The sequence below is a fragment of the Periophthalmus magnuspinnatus genome, chromosome 1 (assembly GCF_009829125.3).
Source record: "Periophthalmus magnuspinnatus isolate fPerMag1 chromosome 1, fPerMag1.2.pri, whole genome shotgun sequence".
NCBI lineage: Eukaryota > Metazoa > Chordata > Actinopteri > Gobiiformes > Gobiidae > Periophthalmus > Periophthalmus magnuspinnatus.
In genome coordinates this window covers 5,789,978-5,811,350 of record NC_047126.1, presented here as the reverse complement: position 1 = coordinate 5,811,350, position 21,373 = coordinate 5,789,978, and the positions used below count along the sequence as shown (strand labels likewise).

The 21,373-nt window shown below is 40.1% G+C and overlaps 2 protein-coding genes across 3 annotated transcripts; one reads left to right on the top strand and one right to left on the bottom strand.

Annotated features, from left to right (window-relative positions):
- The first annotated feature begins 198 nt into the window (after positions 1–198).
- On the top strand, positions 199–6,469 carry ncapg (non-SMC condensin I complex, subunit G). Its single transcript, XM_033983568.2, has 22 exons — positions 199–277; positions 534–648; positions 756–992; positions 1,090–1,318; positions 1,394–1,539; positions 1,636–1,720; positions 1,791–1,983; positions 2,092–2,241; positions 2,355–2,495; positions 2,708–2,831; positions 2,911–3,000; positions 3,271–3,459; positions 3,534–3,644; positions 3,724–3,843; positions 4,261–4,494; positions 4,576–4,757; positions 5,263–5,428; positions 5,507–5,674; positions 5,745–5,865; positions 5,936–5,989; positions 6,070–6,139; positions 6,213–6,469. Exons 2-22 carry the CDS (start codon positions 544–546, stop codon positions 6,331–6,333), a joined length of 3,036 nt encoding a protein of 1,011 aa, XP_033839459.1. The 5' UTR covers positions 199–277; positions 534–543; the 3' UTR covers positions 6,334–6,469.
- Positions 6,470–6,884: 415 nt separating this feature from the next.
- On the bottom strand, positions 6,885–18,766 carry lcorl (ligand dependent nuclear receptor corepressor-like). 2 transcript variants are annotated; one of them, XM_033983388.2, is made up of 7 exons: positions 18,566–18,766; positions 17,910–17,975; positions 17,699–17,787; positions 17,480–17,600; positions 16,772–16,990; positions 16,601–16,688; positions 6,885–12,792 (listed from the first exon to the last, which is right to left on the bottom strand). In XM_033983388.2, the coding sequence occupies exons 1-7, from the start codon at positions 18,657–18,659 to the stop codon at positions 8,193–8,195; spliced, it is 5,277 nt and encodes a 1,758-aa protein (XP_033839279.1). In that variant the 5' UTR covers positions 18,660–18,766; the 3' UTR covers positions 6,885–8,192. The 2 variants fall into 2 exon arrangements, with proteins under 2 accessions (XP_033839279.1, XP_033839354.1); XM_033983463.2 differs by lacking the exon at positions 6,885–12,792 and adding an exon at positions 12,920–15,955 and having other exon boundaries at positions 18,566–18,701.
- Between the last annotated feature and the right edge of the window lie 2,607 nt (positions 18,767–21,373).

The window sequence follows — 21,373 nt, the reverse complement described above, 5'->3', positions numbered from 1 at the left end:
TCAAGAGTTATAATAGTTTTTCCTGGAAATTAACATCGACATAAATTGCTGATCTCCAGAATTCTGAATCTCACAATTAACAAAAATAAAATGCGATGTGAATCAGATTTCTAAAACCTTAAGAAAAATACAGCAGAAGTCAATGCGTGCTGATGCTCCTTGCAGACAAATCACAGGGTGAACAGTTTTTCCTTTGGCTGGGATTCTGTAATCTCGCGAGATTTTACGTTAGTTCAATTTGAAAACAGGGCGGCGGGACCAAGAAAAGACAAAGAAGGTGATTTTTAGATTTTACTCGCGTTATCGTGTTATTTTGTAGTTCAGTTGAATTCTGTATAATATAATAACACCGTAACTTCTGTGTACTTTTATATACACTGTTATTTTTACAGGAACAGAGTCTCAAAGGGTTTTGTTAGGCGGACGTTGTTTTCCTCTGGGCTGTGGGGGCTGCAGTTAATAAGACTCTGGAGACACAGATGAGCTACTGTACACCGTGTTAATACCCATAAAATATACACTTTTGTTTTCAGTGAAGGAACAATGACTGCAGACAATGAGATGGACATTAAGGAGACGTTTCAACGCGCTCAAAAAGGCCACAACAAGGCAAAACTAGTGGCAAGTCTCAAGAGTCGCTACAACAAGGTAATTTCCTGTTTATTGCAAAATGAAAACAACACTGGAATCAAGTAGTGTGTGCCAGTGATCTCTTTTCCTAAGTATTTATTCATGGCTTTGTTGTCTCGCTTTAGCTTGAAGACAAAACTCTATTTCATGAGGAGTTTGTGCATTATCTGAAGTATGCCATGATCGTGTACAAGAGAGAGCCCTGTGTGGAAAATGTCATCGAGTTTGTTGCCAGGTTTGCAACAAGTTTTCAGTCTGCTCCCAAACCAGAAGAAGAGCACGAAGAGGAGACTGAGGAGGATGAGGAAGACGCTGAGGATGATCACCCATTCCTCAGTTTTATTTTCAACTTTTTATTGGAGGTAATGTATTAAAATGTTTCGGCCATGATATTGGTGTGGAAATGATAATATATTTGTTATACTCTATTACTATTCTGTAACTTTTTCTCCTTACTAGTCCCATAAAGCAAATAGTCATGCGGTGCGTTTCCGTGTTTGTCAATTGATCAACAAACTCCTGGGCAGCATGGCGGAAAATGCTCAAATTGATGATGACTTGTTTGATCGGATTCATCAAGCCATGTTGATCCGTGTCACTGACAAGTTTCCAAATGTGAGGATTCAAGCTGCACTGGCTATGACCCGCCTACAGCAACCAAGAGATCCAGACTGCCCAACTATCAATGGTTTGTATCCTATTGGATGTCTGCTACACGTCTGTATGTTTATACTCATTTCTGCTTTTATGTTTTTTTTTTTAGCATATTTGCTGATAATAGATAATGATTCTAATGCTGAAGTGCGACGGGCTGTTCTCTCCTGTATTGCAATGTCTCCTTCTACACTCCCTAAAGTGCTCAAACGCACCAGAGACATTAAAGAGAATGTTCGGAAGTTGGCATTTCAGGTAGAGTCGTAATTCGTCTGTTAATAATAACTTTTTTTTAATCTATCTATTCTTCAAGCAATTCTATAACCAATTTTGTATTTTTTTTTAATCCAGGTACTTGCAGATAAAGTTCACATAAAAGCTCTCACAATCGCACAGAGAGTGAGTCTGCTGCAGCAGGGTCTCCATGACGCCTCAGGTCATTGTATTTTGGATGTTTATATGAGCATGAAGAGGCCTTATTTAACAGGTCTGGTTGTATTTTGTAGAAGCGGTAAGAGAAGTGGTTTGCTCACGTCTGTTGCCAGCTTGGCTGCTTCGTTTGGAGGGTGATGTCATTCAGCTGCTTCACCGGCTTGATGTGGAGAACTGTGCTCAGACAGCTCTGGACACTCTGAAAGCCATATTTGACGGCATGACCCCTGAGGATCTCCTGAAACACCAACTGCAGTTGAATGACAGGTAGGATTTACTAGTGTTTGTGAAGTTTGAGAGTTTTAAAAACAAATTCTTCAGGGTTGTCTGAATACTTTGTAAATACAATATGTACTATTTATATATTTTCATCAGGAAGCTGATGGAAGAAGATTCATTGAGCTGTGAGAATATGCTTTACTGGAGAGCCCTTTGTGAATTCATCAAGAGCAAGGGAGACGAAGGAGAAGAAATGTTAGAGAAGGTTTTACCAGATGCTGCCATCTATGCCCACTACCTTTCTGGGTAAGAGGGCATCTTTTTTTTTTTTCTTTAAGCCCAATATTTAAGTCTCCAACCTGCCTATTTGATGTTTTGTCTTGTGTGTTTTAAACATTTTTAATTTCTCTTCTGGACAGGTACCTAAAGGCTGTGCCTGTTTTGTCAGAAGAACAAAGAGCTGACTTTAACCAGTTGGAGCTTGTCATGACTAAAGAGTTCATCTCACAACAACTCATCCATCTCATTGGCTGCCTGGACACAAACGAAGAGGGAAGCAGGTGAGATTACTGATCAATGAAAGATGATCCCTTTGCTATTAATGAAAGATGATCCCTTTGCTATTGTTAAAAGAAAAGTAGGAAGTTTAAATTAATACCATAACTTGTACAGTTTTGTTTCAAGATGTGGATAGTTATCAGTTCTTTCCGTGAGATGGAGGATGATAAAGTTTGATCTTTCAAGGGCAGTTACGCCTGTTCTGTGTTTACAGGAAGCAAGTGCTGGCAGTTCTACAGGAGATGCTATCTTTACCCCATACTCCTTTCTCTCTCGTCTCACTGCTCACTGAAAAGCTTCTTACCCTCATCCCAGATGACCAAAGAAGGATTCAGTGTGTACGTATATTGAAATGCCACAGTCAACACATTAATTCAATGATGTCATGTTAAATTCTTGTGCCTTTATGTTCAACAGGTGGCAGAAATCATCTCTGATGTGAGAGAGCCGATTATAGAGGCCAGCCATGTTATAGATGAAAATCTCAGCCGCCGACAGCAAGTACAGGTGAGGCCAATGTACAAAATTTTCCTCTGTAACATTTCATGAACACATCGGTCATTCGATCACAAGTTAAAAGCAATAAAGAGGCAATAAAAACAGGCATTTGACAGACTTTCCCATTCACTGAGCACGTTAGTGAACACGGTTGATCGCACCCCTGTCTCTGCTCCACTTATGTCTTGCCATAATATGGATTATTATTATTAATATACCAATAAAAATGTCACGTTTACATAATTTCTGGGCTTAAACCACTGCTCTGTTTCTTTCTAGCTAGCAGAGGTGAAAGTTCAAATTATGGAAGTAAAACAGGCTCTGGAGGACTGTATCTCCGCTCAAGAGTTTAATCGAGCTGCTGAGCTCAAGGACTCCATTACAGAGCTAGAAAATCGCCGGAATCAAATTCTTCAGGAAATTGCTGAGAGTAACCAGCCAGCTGACAAGGAGACTCGTGCTGAAAAGGTAAGAATTATCCTAACCTAAAATCATTGCATTTGCCTTAAAGAATTCACTAAGCCAATTTATTTATCTTTAAGAATGATCCAGAGACTCTTCTAAGGTGCCTCGCAATGTTTGCTGAGCTACTTAAGCAGATGAACATCAAATCTCGTATTGGACCAACTATAAGCGCACTTATGTCCTCATTGGTAACTGCAGCATTGAATTAATCAGGACTAGTAAACACTGGAATTGGTGACTGAATTAGTATTATCTTTCCATTTCTAGGTCTTGCCTTCTATTGCAAATGCCCACCCCGCCGTCCGCAACATGGCTGTGGTGTGTCTGGGAACATGTGCTCTACACAGCATGGAGCTTGCCAAAACCCACATGGTTCTGCTGCTACAAGTAGGTCCTACATGTTTTCACCTTATTCTGGAAGTTACCATGAACGCCGCCATCATCTTTGCTGTCCCATACAAAATAACATAACCCAAATACATTTTATACGGACTACAGAGTTTTTTTTGAGCGTCCCAGAGAATCGGTGCAGTGTTGACTTGTTGATGCACATGAACATTGAGTATTTCACACTAATCAACCTACTTTATATCAGATTCTCCATTGAAATGAATGGGATTCTCGCTTAACCAGACGTGTCACCACAAAGAAAGTGCGGTTTAGTAGCATTGATGACAAAAGTGGGTGCTGCAGAATAAGGTCAATGCCATGATTTATATAAAAGATGGAGCACATTAGGATCATTTGTGCCTATTTTACATTTGAAGAAACGCTTAATTACCATCTGCATTCCTTATTTTGCAGATTGCTCAGTTGGACGAGGTGAGGATTCGCATCAGTGCTGTGCAGGCTATTATCGACCTGTTGCTGATGTTCGGCTTCCAGCTGCTCTCTGACACAACGATCCTTCACACCACCCCAGCCTCGCAGTCCCCAGAGAGGCAGGAGGACGACGCCCCCTCTGACGACAAGATGGAAACGCAGGAGGACAGTGCTCAGAGTACACTGGTCATGCTTTCAGAGTTTCTGGACAGTGAGGTGAGTTCAGCACTGCCGTTTAAATACCGCTTTAGCGTTTTGTGTACTTTTCTGTTTATTATGCTGTTCGCTTGTCCACAGATAGCAGACCTCCGCACAGAAGCAGCTGAGGGCATTGCCAAACTGCTCTACACTGGCAGAATTGCTAGTGCCAAAATGTTCTCACGTCTTGTTCTGTTGTGGTACAACCCTGTCACTGAGGATGACACTCGTCTGCGGCACTGCCTTGGCGTCTTCTTCCAGCTCTACGCCCGTGAAAGCAGGTGATGTGTTTACAGCTTTGTTACAGTTAGAGCTGCAGAATACATTATATTGTAATTTAATTGAAATGGGTAAAAAACAAAATATTCTGTTATTGGAAAAATGAGCTCACTACGTTTTACGCTTGTTCTGAAATTCTTCAGTTGGTTTTTCAGGTCACATTCCATTCTTTTATCAAATGTTAATGTTACAGTGTTTCACAAATTGGTACAGGGCCATTTGCCGTTTTAATATTTGTTTTAGAGACGCTTCTTTAATCAAATAATCTATGCATCCTTATTGCTGCTGCTCCTGGATGTGTTACAGAACAGATATTATAGTATTTATAGTTTATGTCAATTTATAGTTTATGTAAATCACAAAATGAATCTAATCGCAATCCTTGTAAGATAAAATGCAATCACATTTTTTGCTAAAATCATGCATCTCTAGTTCAGTTATATCTAATGTGTTTGGCAATGAACAGTAGAACTATGATTTCACTGATACAAAGCATTTGTGTATTAGGGCTCACCAGGAAGTTATTGAGAATAGTTTTCTGCCAACTGTGCGGACTCTGTTGAATGCTCCAGTGACCTCTCCGCTCGCTGAGGTGGACATTAACAACGTGGTGGAATTACTTGTTGAACTGACCCGCCACAGTGCACTTATCAAACCCTCGACCAACACAGAAGTAAGGATATAATAAGCCTCGTGTGATACATTTGTAAGTAAAAATATTAGCCTAATATGGGCGTGCGGCTGTGTTCAGGAAGCGTGTGTCCATGACTACCTGGCGGCGCACATGTGTGGAGAGATGTTGAAAGATCCCTCAGCCCCAGAGGTTCGGTTGTATGCAAAGACTTTGTGCAACCTCGAACTAAGTCAAGATGAGACTGTGAAGAAGGATTTGCATACACTGCTGCAGGAGCTTGTACAGGTTTGTTATGGTCTTAATATTTGAGTATGGTGCACGTATATGTTTGTATTTAATCTTTCTTTTGATTTAGGCTGTCAAGGATCGTGTGTGTCTGCGTGCGCTTGAGAAAATGATGGCTCAGCTTGTGGATTCTAAGGAACAAGCAGAGATGCTGAGTGCCAGTGCTTTACAACCACTGGACGTAAATGATGGTACAGATATGAATACTATAAAACATATTTGTGCCACATGCCGCTTAACGCTGTTTTCTTATGTATCCAGAAGCATCTGAAAACCCAACTAAATCTGTCAAGAGAGGAAAAAGAGCTAATCCAGGTTTGTTTACACTGATACTATGTGATTTTTCTAATTGAGCTCATATTTATGATTTTATTGATGTATCGGTGTGTTGTTAGGTCAAAAGAAAGCCGGCGCAACCAAAGGGGGTAGAAAGCCCAGCAGGAGAGCGGACTCATCAGAGGAAAGGTCTTTGATCTAGAAAAGGAAATGGCTTGGTTTCTACTAATCTATGTATGGTAAAAAAATCTTTCTTTTGCAGTGATGGAGAAAATGTTCCTGAGTCTGTCCCATCGGTGCGTCCATCAAGAAGAGCAAAAGCAGCTGCTCTTGAGAAGACAAAGCTGGATTTAAATCCTCTGATCAATCAAGAGGTGTCGTAAAGGTCAATCAGTAAAACATGTATTCATGAAATGTCATGCATTTCTTTCTTTCTATATTAGCAGTGTATACCTTTTTCATTTATCTGTACTAATTTTAAAGAAAACGTATAATAAAATATTTTCTAAAATGTTTGTCTAAGCAGTGAAAGTAATGACTGTTTTATTGTTAAATAGGGATAGATGCATTTTTAGTGTCACAATTATTGTAGTAAAAAACAGTATTAAAGACGTTGATTTTAGACAAATTATAGAACCTTTAATAAACTTTCACACTAATGGATCACTATCGCGCTGGTACAGTGGTACAAATTGGTACGGGCCTCTTTGTAGCTTTAATATTTGTTTTGGAGACACCTTTTAGGTGTGAAATGTTTGTATCTAGCTTTATAAAATCCATTTCTTAATGACAAACTCTTATCATGCAGGTTTACTTGAAATTCTGTGTGCTTTTTTTGGTTGCAACAATTAAATTGTGACCTGAATAATCACAATGAACTATTAATCAAATAATCTATGCTTATCCTTATTGCTGAATACCACACAACACTGAGTTGTATTTTAGTCTTTATTGTTCCAACAGAAGACAAATTTGCATCTGTACATGATAGTATAAAAATCACATGATAAAATATACACAACCGTTCAGCACCAGGTTCTCCAACAGAGAGCTAATCCTCTAAAGCTTAACTAGCAATCCTCAACCTCAATGACATGTACATGGCTAATCAGGCACGCACAAGTTCATTAGCATTGACCTATAACCAGATATCTTGGGACCTAACTGCCATCCAACTGGGAAGTGTTTTATTAACCTCTGTGGCTTTCTGTGACACTATTGAAAAGCCCAATTAGAGGTAGGTTCTTAGTACAGATTTGAAATATTAATGCTAGTACGCTATGACACAAACACTTTAATGCTATCCTAATAATTAAGGATCTGGTGTTGGGGAGAACAAAGCCATTTTTAAAATCACATTAAATCTCGGGTTTCAGTAATAGCTAAATGTACATCCATGTCTGTCAGCAATAAAATAATTACTACGTGCTAAACGTTATCTGGGGTAGTATTGCACCAGTTGTACAATAGGGACTGGCAATGGGGACATGGGATGTGCAAAATATAGGAAAAGAAAATGTGTGTAATCTGTGATAATCTCAGAGGGAATAGTGCAACAAGCAATGTGACAAAGGCATCTAGTACGACCTAGGTGGCATCAGACAGAAACGAAAACTACATTACGACTTTAAAATTTACAAGTGTCAATATTATCTATAGGGTACAATCACAAAGGTCTGCTTTTGCTACAGGGATCTTGCATGATTAGAACACTCCTTCATTTAAATCATTTTGGCAGGACTTGGCACCATAAATATAGTAAGAAAATGCTAACTGATGAAATGTATTAAGCAGAAAAATTATCTAATAAATATAAAGGGCTCAGATAAAAAAAAAAAAGAAAAAAAAAATATATATATAAAGATGTTTTAGACTAACTGCTTGAGGGATATTTCTACCTCAAAAAACAAAATATAAGCGCTTAGTTGTGACATTAACTGACATTAACTTCTAAAACAAAACCAGTCTGATGTGACAAAAAAAACAAACATAAGAGAAATAGTGCAACATCAAGCTTTTAAGTTAAACTGCTACATATTTGCTGAGTGTTAGACTGAACACTAGTACACAGCCAGTCTGTGGTCCGCTCAATGTCTAAAGGCACCATTTAAACCACAGTCCCTTTTCCAAGATGGAGGCCTCTTGTTTCTGATTACTTTTGTAAATTAAAACATGAATAGGTAGAAAGATAACATTGTGTTTTTTTCTGTTCAATTAGCCTCATTAGTATTCTGCAGAAAAGTCAGTTTTCAAACACAAAGTCACGCCATCTGGCTCCAGATAGGCCCGTCATTCGTGATTGTCTCAACCTTTTTGCTGGTGGTTGTTGTGGTGATTCATCCCTGTGGCCCCTGCCTCTCATTGGCTCCACATGCTGTCCCTGGACTGAGTCAGGTGAGTCTCTAAAGCAACCTCTTTTAGGGCTTCGTATATGTTCAGTTTTCACAGCTTGTTTAACCCCTGCACCATTTTCACTTCTACTTAACAGTAATGCTGTAGGTGACCTCTCCAGTGTGATAGGGTGTGAACCCTCTTCCTCCTTGGCTGCCCCATTGTTTGGTGAATGGATTTTCCTCAGAAAAACACGACACTCCCTCAGTGTCTCTGGACTTGAATGTTCAGAGCTCAAAGAATCTTCAGCCTCATGCACAGGAGTCAGTGGTTGTCCACTGGAAAAATGTTTTGTTGGTGATTTAAGAAATGTTTTTTGTTTTGAATGTAATACAGTGGTATGTCTTTTTAAACCTTTCTGTGTTTTACCATTCGTCCAGGACTTTCTCACTTTTCTGGATAAGAACCTTCTTTTTGCGCGATAAAGATTGTTCTTGTATTTGCTAAATGATTTGCTCCTCCCCTTGTCTATATAATTAAGCCTGTCTGTAGGTTGAGTGGTGGTTGAATGCCCATATTTGAAATTTGATTTTGATACAATGTTCCTTCTGTGAATCTTTTTCTGAGCCTGTGCATAAGCAGTTGGACTTTTTGGCATACTTTTTGCAAATTTCTTGAGATGTTTGCGCAGCCGCTCTGCCTGAGGGCTATAGCATGTTGTTTTTTTGTATGTAGTTCGTGGAAAATGCATGACTTCATAAGGATTGCGTGAGCTTGCCTTCTTAACAATCGAGAGTGACTGCGTCTCTGTGGTCTGCATAAACCACGAGCAGAGCTGCTGCATGCTGCAGGACCTGGGCTTGTTAGGAGAGCAGTCAAACAATGAACGCACCACAGAGGAACATTTGGGCTTTCCACTGGATTGACCTTTCTCAGAGACAAATCCTGCTTCATTACCCACTGTGTCGGAAACCCAGGTGTCAGAGATGAGTCGGATTCGTCTGGCAAGTTCCTGGTTTAGGGTCTTCTCCTGAACTGAGGCTGACCACCACTTCACCTCTTTTGGACGGTAGATAGAGTCAACAGACACGGTTCCTATTTGTTGTAATCCTAGAGAGAAGGCCTTTCCTTTCCCCTTCTCTCTTATATGTTGTTTTTCTTCTAATGGCTGCACTATATTCTGTGATTCATCTTTTTTGGTCTTACTCAACAGGAGCTGTTTAGAGCGCCGCACCAGAGCACTGCTACGGCTGTATGAGCTGGAGGTCGCAACTGCATGTAAAAAATGAATAGATGGCTTCCTGACCCTCTCAGAGTGACGAACTGAAACAGTTGGGTTTGGTTCAGTTTCACTCTCTCCTTTAGGTTCTTCTGAATGCTGCTCTTCATCACTGCTGATGCTCACTGAATGACAAGTGATTGTCTTGGGCTCTTTGGCAGACACGGGCTTTTGGAAGAGTGCTCGCTTATAGTTCTGCTTTACTGGAGAGGCTTTGTCTTTGTTGATCTGAATTTTGCGTTGTCGAGGTGATACTGTGGTTACTGTAACAGAAATTCCAGAGATTTTAACTTTAGCGGGTCTACCTGGTTTCCGAGAGGGTGCAGCATCATCCTTTGATGGACATTTACTGTTACTTGAGTGGGGAGCGCCATCCTTAGCAGGTCCTATTGAGGGAATCTTTTGGGACAGTTCAACTGAAGCCGTTTTAAGATCTGTTGAATTAACTTTAGTAGTGTTCATTAACATACTCCAGTTATTATTTAAGCCCACTGCCTGACACGCATCGCGAAATTCAGTTTGAAGCTGATCAAAGCCCTCAGACACCATCCTTTTATTTCTCCTAGAACGACCATATAGAACAGTAATTTTTAGATTTTTGTTGACATTTTTCTCTGTGTCAGATGCTTCAGTATTTCCATTTACCTTTTCATTTACTGTGCATTCTTTAACCTTCTCTTTGCGTGGACGGCCAATAGGCCTCTTGACCTTTTTCTCCAGCTGCGGTCCCAGCTTTTTTGGCCGGCCTCGACGTCTCTTTGGTGGAGTGGTTTCATGCAACCCTGAAGCATCATGGGAAAATCTTTGAGGGTCATCCACCCACTTGGTTGAAGTGCTTTCACCTGATCTTCTTGATCCTGCTTTTGGTGAAGAAGTAGAAGTAGTTGTTGACCTGGGTGAGCCAGATTTAGCAGGTGGAGATGATTTTGGCGAGGTCTTGTTGAGTGAGGACCTTGGTGACCCAGAGGCTGGTTTGGTAGGAGTGGCTGTGGACTTTAGAGGTGATGCAGTCAGTGTGGCAACCTGTGGGTTCTGTGATTTTGTGATTTTCTCTGGTGTCCCTGACCAAGACGATTCTTCGCAGGGGTCAAAGCATTCATCTGCTCGCGATCCATTTACAGCAGCTGCCGACTTCAAACTGTACTTCGTCCCCTGCTCATCTTTAACCGGAGAAACAAACATAAGCTTTATTGGACTAGTGTACTCAAGACAAGTGTCAGCACATGCAGAAGGTGTTGTTTTAGCATCAGAGGACAAGTCTTCTAACTGTAACCTTCTGCGGCGCTTAGCAGTACGTCGGTCATCATCTGTCAGCATGTTGGAGTTGTTTTTAGTGGGACTCTTCTCTTTGGTAGGTGGAACGGTCAGGCTCTCACTGTCAGCTTTTACAGAATATTCCTTTGTATTTTTAGAAGCATTATTTTCATAATGGGACTTGTGGTTAGGGTTTTGAGGGGGAACGATACCTTCATCTGTTCGAATTCTCGGGTTAAAGATAGTGTCTGAAAAACATGCAACAAAGTACATCTTACGGGGCTCTGTCACATAGGAGGAAAAGCGAGGGGGGGGCACAATGGTTCTCTTAGATTTCCTGGCCTTTCTTGAATTATTTGACTGCTCTAATGGAAATTGGGCATTTTTACCACAAACTGAAGTCCCATACTCTTTCTCCAGATTCATTTTACAATCCAGAACTGTTTTACAATTTGCCACTTTCCAATTATCACCCTGGAGGGATGTGGGAGTTTCTTCAAACAATGCCACATCTGCCTCTTTTTTTATAGAAGCTGCCATATATTTTGCCTCGTTTTCCACTTGTCTCACCACTGTCTCCGTTTTGGGTTTTTTTGGAGTGTCTGAATTGAGTTTCACAGCTTTGACCTCTCGTGCAAATTCCTTATTTGCGTGATTCAAAATGCTTTCCCCATTTTCTAACACGGCCCTGTGTTTATTGTGATATTGGTCCAGCATTGCTAGTTCACATTTAATTTGTCTTGTTTGTTTAGATTGCCTTCGGGTTGTAGCATTATCAGTGGGCGTCGTCATAGCAGCGAGCATCTCCTGCCGGCGTCTGGAACGTGTGTTTGGGGAATGACTCTCCTTGTTATTATGATGGTTAATGAGTTTACCAAGGTTGTATTCACTGGCTTTGCCTGTGTGAAGGACTGTAGTGATTATTTCAGTCAAATGGGAATCCGCATTTAATTGTACACATTTAGAAGCACAATGTAACTCATGCTTTTCAGCCTCCGGTGCAGTGACAAATGGCACATCCTTCTCTGAAGGCTCGATAGTTTCAAGTTTCTCACTAAAACGACTGACTACATCCTGCAGTAGCGTCCCACTGCTTTTCAGAGTACGGCTACTTTGCACTGATCTGCACTTCGGTCTTTTTACCAAATATTTTTTAAGGTTTGCATTACCACGTATTTTCCCTACAGGCTCAATTTCCTCGTCTTGAATTTGGTCATCAAGGGCTGGTGGTCTGTCATCACTTTGCTTGGTTGGGTCTGGGATAGGAGACAGAGGAGGGGGAGAGGGACTTTGCTCCTGCTTTAGTGCAGTAATGTCACCTTCATTTTCTGTGGAGTTTGTGCTCTTGTCTTCAGTCAAAGAGGAGCGCATTAAATGGCATGAGCATGGTAGAGTGTTGTGTTGGTTACAGCAGATTGATAACGAACATAAACTTAAGACTGATGGGGATGGAACAGTAGGGGCCAATGAGCACACTAAATTGTTGATGTTTGTAGAAGAGAGGCTTTGGCAGGAATGACAGTGTGCCCTCTTGGGGCAGATAATTGTGCAAGTCTCACTTTTGCTAAGCTTAGCAGAGCAGCTGTTGGAGTCCCAATCATTTTCATGTCCACACTCTTTCAAAGCACAGTAATGCGTGCTGCAGTTGGACTTGGACTCTCCTGGATGGCACCTAGTGGTGCAGTGATCAATTAGCCAGTGCTGACAGCAGCTATGCGGTGTGCAGTCACTCCTTGTGCCATGATAACAACTCATATCATCTTCAAAATATTTGCCACAATGACAGCAGTAGCACTCTGGTTGGACTTGTTTAAGAGTTTTAAAGAGCAGTTTGTGTTGATGGGCTAGTTTTAGGATTCGGCATAGCAACAACTGATGAGCTGGACACAGCGAGCTTAAAACAGCACCTAAAGCAGAGGTCTTGGTCCATTGGCATCGACATGCTTCTGTTTCTTTTGCAGTGCTTGACAGGCAGCAGCTGAAATTACAAAGATGGGAGTTACAACGCAGTTACATGCAGCACATTGTGTCTCATGTTAAAATAACTTCAAACAGATGCAAATACAAAAGTTAAATTGAGGCCAAATCACTTAAGTCAAAAAGCTGATATTAGAGTCCTGTTTATTGAGGAGTTGAAGGCAATGACAAGAATCTGCTCGGCACAGATGGAACGATTGTAGAAACGCTCATCGTGGGTAAATTTGTTTGAACCTTTTCATCAACATGTGACAAGTCCAAAAACACTCCTGTTAATTGTAATTAGACAATTATGCAAGTTATAACAATTTAGTTTTAGAAGGTTTAATGACCTTGTACATGGTCAGAAGAGCAAAGAGCTGAAAAACATTCTGTAGTGCGACTTGTTAAAATGTAAAAAGTTAAACACAAATCACAATATCAAAGGGGTTCTTTTTAGAAATAAATAAATCACAACATTTATAAGCCTTCATGCAGTAGCAATACACATTTCACATTTCATCAAAGTGCCTCATTACAAATAATAATATACATCGGTATAAATAAATAGCAATCAATAGGCATTAACACCACAAAAAGGTTCAACATTAAAAATCATAGTGCAATTACAGATTAATGCATAAACATTTGTTAATGTTTAATTTTCCTGATAAAACAATCTGTACAGATTTTTTTAAACCAAGCTAAACTAGCATCAACATTTTGTTTAAATGACAAAAGCTTTTCAGCATTGATTTTTACCTTAAATAAGTTGTTCCCAGAGTATCGGCATCATGCTGCCTCGTCATTTCAAATTCAAGCATTGTGTACTGTTGTGACATTCAGTGAATAGAGAAAGAAAATGCTAGCAAAATACTTATACAATTATCCTAAAATTACCTAAACACAAAAACACAATAAATTCACTTGATATTTAGATGGCATTACATTTACACTTAGGTGTTGTTCCTTGAGAAAGCCTGTGTTTCCAAGCTGAATAACAGCCCAGCACTAAGTGTCACAGAAGTTGAAACCTGATGCTGGGCAACAGGCATAGAGTTCAGAGGTATATGTGGCAATGAGGTTAGAGAGAGACAGACAGGCCTACATCCATAGACTACAGTCTATGCCTACATCACAGCAAACAACTGAAGCAGCTTTTGGTAGGTGCCCATGGACTGCTGCTTTGGTACTCGCACTGTTAGCTTAGCCCATCTTAAGTGACGCAACATCAACACAGGTAAATCTACATAACCTGTCAGTCTTTGTGATTCTGCCAACCATAACGTGTCAAATTATTCATCAATAACCACCCTATCATTAACTAAACTAAACCCTTTTCACTGAATTTAATGAAATAAGCATCTTTGTTTTTGCTATACATCTTTGTGCCTGGGATATGGTCCCAAAAAGTAAGGTTAAAGCAGCAGTCATGTATGAGGTTTACAGTAATACAGCTACAGTAGCAGAATTAGTACATCTGTGATCAGTCATAAAATAACACTACACAAACACATACACATCTCAAGCTCATCAGTGCACATAAGGAAAACATGCCATGGTTTGCATTCCATTGACACTCAAAATGTACCTTGCACAAAAGAGAAAATTAGTACAGAAATGGCTTTAACAAGATAATCTCTTCCATTAGAACGTTAGAGTAATGATGATGCCCAATGGGCAATACATTGTACAATCAGTTTGCAGAGGGGTCAGTATCTAGCAATAGTAATGAGTTTAAAATCTGTTTTAATGGCTCTAAGTCACTTGAGGATAAGTGAAATACCCAGAGAATATTTAATGACAATCAAACACTCCCAACAATGTGGAGTTTTAAGAAGTGAATCAAACCTGAATAACCTGATTATCTAGAATGATGACAGCGACACAGTGTTTGTGTTTCACTCACCTAAACATGAGCTACAATAACATTATGTTATGTTTTCTGTGAAGCTGCACTTCGTGTCAACAGTGTTGAAACACAAACCATAATGTGTGACTATCATTACAGACAAACTGTTAAAAGACCTGAATATTAATATTAGTATATTCTGTAAAGGCATGTTTTGTGGTAAATGTCTCCTAAAAATGTTTATCTTGAAAGAGGCGAGAGGTTCAAGTGTAGAGGAGATTTAGTAGAGGCGTTCTGTAGCACACTAGTTTAAAACCTGTTTGTTGGAGCAGCTAAGGTGAGTATCCCTGAGTTAGCTGAACAGGTAGAACCCGGCCTGGAGACGTTGGTACTGGAGGGGCAGGGGATGGCAGATTTTTTCTTCGGTGGGTTTTTCAGTGTGCCAGTGCGCTCCTTGACTTTGTATTCCAGTGTGCTGTGTGGCACACCATAGACCCCCTGGGCCTTGGACACACTCATGCGACCTGCCATCACCATAGTGATAGCCTCCTCCATCAGCTCGTGGTCATATTGGCGATATCTTCCACGTTTCTTCCTTGGTTGCTTGTCTTTATCACGACGATCTGCTCCCTCCTCTGTATCATCCACTGAAGGGGCACGTGCCCCCGGACGATGAGGTGATAGGTTGGAGCTGTGTGCCAAGACTGAAGGCCTAAGTTTGAAGAGAGGTCTTGCAGAGGACAACACACTGGCAGTGCCCTCTGATGATGAGGTACGAAGATGAAGGCCTTCAGGTGCACCACTGTTTTCAGCAGGGAGTGCTCTGGTCTGATCGGACACAGAGCGAACCTGAGGAATACGTAGTGGTGCGGGGGGCTCGAGGCTGGGGGTGGGGCTCGCCGGAGGCTGCAGAGCATCCCTGAGTTGGGGAAAGGATTGGTGCATGGTTTTGTTTGGCTGAAAAAAAGTCAGAGAGGATGAAGGGATATTCAACTCCCCATGATCCTCTGCTGCTCCTCCAATCTCAGCCCGCTCTGCCCACGCTGCCACCTTCTGCAGCACCAGCCGGGCCTCGCCGCCCAGCATGGATGACATCACACAGTAGGAGGACACTTCTTCTCTGACATCTCGGTTTCCTGGTGACAGATGCTGTAGCAGCCCTTCTTCAGACCAGCTCTCCTGGCCTTCCTTTAGGACTTGAAGAGGTATCCCATACAGCAATGCAGCCCGCTGCTCCGGAAGCCTCCCTGAGCGAATGTCCTTAAGGGCCTTGGACAGCAACCCCTCTGACAGCTCCAGGCTCCTCTCAATGTACTCCTGCCTTTGCTGCCTCCTAGGGATGGGAGGACCAAACATCAGGGTCAGGATGGAAGTGATGGAGGGGATTGATTTAGGCATGAGGAAGGGGTTGCAGGGCGAGGGGTCCACTCCTTTATTCCTTGTGTTGGTAACATCACTGCGGCTCTTATGTGTCGTGTTTGACTCATTGTGGTAGGCCCTCACACTGCTGCATTTCTCATGCACACATGTTTTTGAGGAAAGCCTCTTCACGTCCAGGTGGGACAGTCTGTGAATGGCTGGTGCTACTGCAGCATTTGCACATAACTTCACAGTAGTTTTGTGATATCCTTCAGCGAGTGTCGACATGTTTGAAGGTTGAAATACCAAAATTTGAAGTGGATTAGTAGAAAATCAGGTAAATTGTTGTACTGCTGCATATTGCAAGTCTCCTCACTCCTGAGCTGGTGGTAAATGGTGATACAATGCCATTTTTGTGACGTTACCGCTCAAGACATAAAAGAGTCAACCCCAAAATGACAAAATACACTTTGAAAAAAAAACTATACATTACTTTGTAATATGAAAACAGCACATCTTAAAAACTATTGCTTTACATTGCATTTTAAGATAACTTAACTCACAATAAATGTAATGTTCTAATGTGATAGCAATGTCAACAATGAGGTTTAAGCCTTACCCTGAGGCTTTGTGATTAATTGTGGAGACAGAAGGTTTTGATGTTGGTAAACTGGCAGATTTTCTGTTAGAGAGGTCAAGCGCGCCATCTGTTACAGGGATCACAGATTAAAACTGGTATGAGTTGATGATGCACAAATGCATTTAAATGTAAAAGAATATTTTTAAATACCCGGTTGCGGTTCCTTTTCTTCCTGGGCACGGCTCACTGTAAGGTCAAGGGGACCATCTGCCGTTTCGGACTGAGGTGAAGTGGTTTTTGTTTGAACACCATTTGTGGTGGTGTGGAGCAGGCACTTGGAGGCATACTCCATGGCAAACTGGCGAATCATCTTTTTCATAAGCTCCTGGGCAATTAGGGGGATGTTTGGGTCACAGTCAAGAGGCACATCTAATAGAGACATACAATACAGATGAATAATGTTATATATATATATATATATATATATATATATGTGAATATATGATATGAAAGGTACAAATGATTACACTCAAGTATATTTGGATTACAGCATTTATAACAGTAAGAAAAACAACTACATGATTAAATAATGCGTAATTCAGTATTACCACCATTCTCTCGGCACTTATCTGATCTTGGCACACAAAACCGAAACTACCTGCAAAGCAAGCTCCTGTTTTATGTTACTCTTATGGTTTCCTTCGTTTGTATTTACATAACCTCTCTATAAAAACATGCAAAATTATGTTTCAATTTAAAGTTGTTTTGATGAACATTTTATTTTTCTGTTCACCACTGCCATCTCCTGCAAAATCTTTTTATGCTCATTTGGAGAACTGAGCATCTTATGATATCCCAGTTTAAATTTACATTTAGAACAGAAGTATGCCATCAGTATTGTGCTGTACCAAGGATTACCTTTCTTGTTAAACACAGCCTGTAGGAACCTGTGAGCTGATTGGCTGCTCTCAGAGAGGGCAGGGCGTGGAGAGTAGTCAGATGGGGACGAGAGGGGAGACAAAGATGACAACACATGATCCTAAAAAGAAAAAATGTTACGTTATGTCAAGAAGTAATTAGTTCTTCATAAAACCATATCAAACCATTTCTTTTAAAGTTAACTAAGGTGGGCCTTACATTGAGTTTCTCAAGGGGAAGATTGCAGAATGTACAGTGAGAACCGTTTTCTTCAGGGGACCAGTCAATAACATCTTCAGGTTCATAGTCTAAAAAAAAGAGGATGCCAAAATATGTATAAGATAGCGCTTATATAATACAGCAACTGTTGAACATAACAAAATGGTGGAGCTAGGACTACAGTCATGTGAGGTTTATACACTCCACTCACCATCAAATAAACTGAGATCTCTGAGCAGTAATGGTCCATAGATGCCTTCAAGAATGCTTTCAAACCCTGCAAAATAGACACAAGTTCTGTTGTCAATGACATACAAGATCATCTGCATAATTATAACGATGTAGAGGCTTTTTTGATCCCTGTCTAAACCTGACAATGTACTTAATGTAGTTTAACACTTAATGCAGACAGTGAACAATCGCCGCACCTATCCTTCACCTCCACACAGCCTGCCGTTAGCGTGACATTAGCATTGCTCTAACGGATGCAACGTATATTTTCATAAACACATAGCTCACGTATAGCGGCTGCAGTAAACGTAACGAACCGCTTCATCGTGGATTCAAAGTAACTCAAAATTAATAATACAGCTTTTCTTTGTGTGACATTACTACTAACACTGCTGCTATTGTTTGGACAGGTAGTTAGTGGTTAGCATACCAGGCAGAGGGACAAAGACAGCGAGCCAATTCCCGAAATGCTAGCCGCTGCCAGCTGGTAGACATTAGGCCAGTGTTATTACCATTGAAGCGGGTTATCTACCGCACAGGCTATGCTAGCATCTACTTTTAGCTAGCCGTTTAGCAGGTGAGTGTGAGCGCTCATTTTCAAACCCCCACGACATATTTAAAATGCACTAAACGTACCTATGCAGTGTATTAATTTGTGTCGCCACGAATCCAGTTCCCGTCTGAATCCTTTCCTCTCGGCCGTGCACTTGGAGCAATGCACGGTCGCCATTCTGCGTCCTTCCCCCCTCTCGCTCCCTCTGCCTGCCTCGCCTCTGTCGGTTCTGAATCTGCCGTCACCGCTAAGCCCCAACCCAGCCACGCCTCCTCCTGCCGCGAGGGGGCGCCGCAGCGACGCTATTGTTCACAACGTCATCGGCGTCGTTTCAAGGTTGCACTAGTTGTAGTGTTAAACTCTCTAACTTTCACAAACAGTTACTGTTATGTTGGTCTTTAGTACATAAGCATAACTTCTCACCACACAGGTATTACATATGGAATAACAAGGATATATGTTTTAAGCGCAAAACTCTTTTCTTCAAAAAATGGGTAGACCATGGTATTATCTATGTTCATCAATTATTTAACAAAGAAGGCATCACCTATTCCAAAAGAGAATTTCTCAATATCTACAATTTCCCTGTAAAGCCAAGAGAATATGCCATTGTTTTTGACGCTATTCCTTCTGGTGTCTGATGTCTACCTATGTTCACGCCCATAATGGTGATCCTTTAAAGGAGAAGCTGTTTATTGGTAACTCTGAACCATTCTTGAGTTTTAAAACAAATAACAAATGTATAAGAGAACTTATTATAAGAGAAGCCATCAGTAAACCAGCTGCTGTTTTTGTTTGGAACAATGTATTTACTGACATCAACTGGAAATATGTTTGGCTTTTGCCTAGGAATTTTTTTTTTTTTATAACCAATAAGATTCGTGACGTATGCCTGAAAATCCTACATAGATGTTACCCTGTTAACGATGTTATTTCAAAATGTTGTTTAAACATAGATAATCTTTGCTCATTCTGTCATAACACTGAAGAAACGGTCGGTGTATTTTGGGACTGCACATACACTCAAATCTTTTAGAATGACATACTTTTGTTTGTGAATAGAAAGCTTGATACAAACCTACAACTTAATTCAAAATATGTACTTTTTGGTGTTTTTGAAAAAGATATTGTTGCAAAAAATATATATCTCTTGAATCTAGTCCTAATCCTATCAAAATATCATATTCATTGTTGTAAATTTTCTAGCCAGAAACCCAAATTTGTTGTATTTCAGGCCCTTTTGTCCCCTTATATAAATTCTTTGAGCTATTGTACAAACCCAAAAGCCTTGAAAACAAGGGCACTATGTACAGAATTTGAAATATAGAATGTTTTATTGTATTTATTTTTCTGCATTTATTTAATATTGTTGTTGAGCATGTCCTGTGAATGTAATTCCTTAAGCCTCTTGTTGTTCTGTTTTATACCATTGTATACCAGTGTATATTTGAAATTAATAATAATTTTAAAAAAAAATAGTTCTAGTGTTATTAAAAAACAAAAAGTTCTTGTGTTATAACCTGCAACTTAAAAATATATTATAGCAAAAGAAAAAAAATGTTTTAAACTTAATCCTATCCAAATTATCAAATTTTCTAGCAAAGATCCAAACTTGTTGTATTTCAATCCCTTTTATCCTTCTATCCAAATTCCCTAAACTATTGCACAAACCCAAAAGCCTTGAAAACAAAAGCTCTGAGTGCAGAATTCAAAAAATGAAATTTAACATTGTATTTATTTATTTATTGACTGTGAATGTTAAAGCTTAAGTGTCGTGTAATGTTATTGTTATATCATTGTATACTTGAATAATAAAAAAATTAAAAACTCTAGTGATGTAAGAGAAGTTGTAAAAATGACATTCAAATAGTTATTATTTATTAACTTTTTTTTTTTTTTTTTTTTTTTTACAATTTATAAAGGCTGACAATGTTACATCTTAATATTTTGACCCTGGAAAGCAAAGCATGTTTTGTTTATTTTAATATCCATTACAAAATAAATGCTGCATGAAATTTACCCTGAAAGCTCTTGTGTTGTGTAAATTAACCTGCTTGTCTCCATGTTGGTAGGTTTAATAACATCTGCATGGAATCAAGCAGGTGACAGACTCAATTTGAAAACACAGTCTTCATAGTGCAGCTTTATGATAGGCCTGGATGATAGTTAGTTCACTGGTCCTGGGATTATGCGCATCTTTTTCTTTCCCAATTCCATCATTTAGGGATTTTCTGTGTTGTTGTTTTTGTTTTCTCCCACAATAGCCCCATCATGTTTTGTATCCCAATTACTTTCCTGGTCACGTGACCCAGGAACTCACTTATTGTAAACCTATAGTCCTGGTCCTGATATAATGCACATTGTTGTTTTCAGTTATCTTGATACCTGGAGATTAAAAATAGATCTTTTGGGATATAATAATTGCAGTTTCAGGGGACCACACCTATGGACCTTATAAGCCTAGGTCACATAGTTTATAGCTTAAACTAATGGGGGGAAAAAACGACATTAATGACGGAAACTACTGAATGAAACACTGGATGTCAAGTAGGACTTCAGACATGTTCATATAGGCCTACCCTGTTGAATAGCTGCCCTAACACTATCCTACTGTCCACATGAGGGCAGCATTGCACTTCACTTTCAGTCGTTTCCAGCCATGTCCCTTTGGTTATTTGTTTAGGCACAAAATGATTTGACATTAACACAGCTTCATTATAAGTTTATGTGTTATGTGAATGGGATGTGTATTTATTTTAAAGTAGCCCATGTCCTTTCCAGAGGCACCACGAGCCCATGAAGCTGAGACTAACACAGCACGCGCACTGCCTCACTGCATGTCCCAGGTTGGGTTTGGCCTTTTTGTGTGTTGTTTGTCTGCTCTCCCAGTG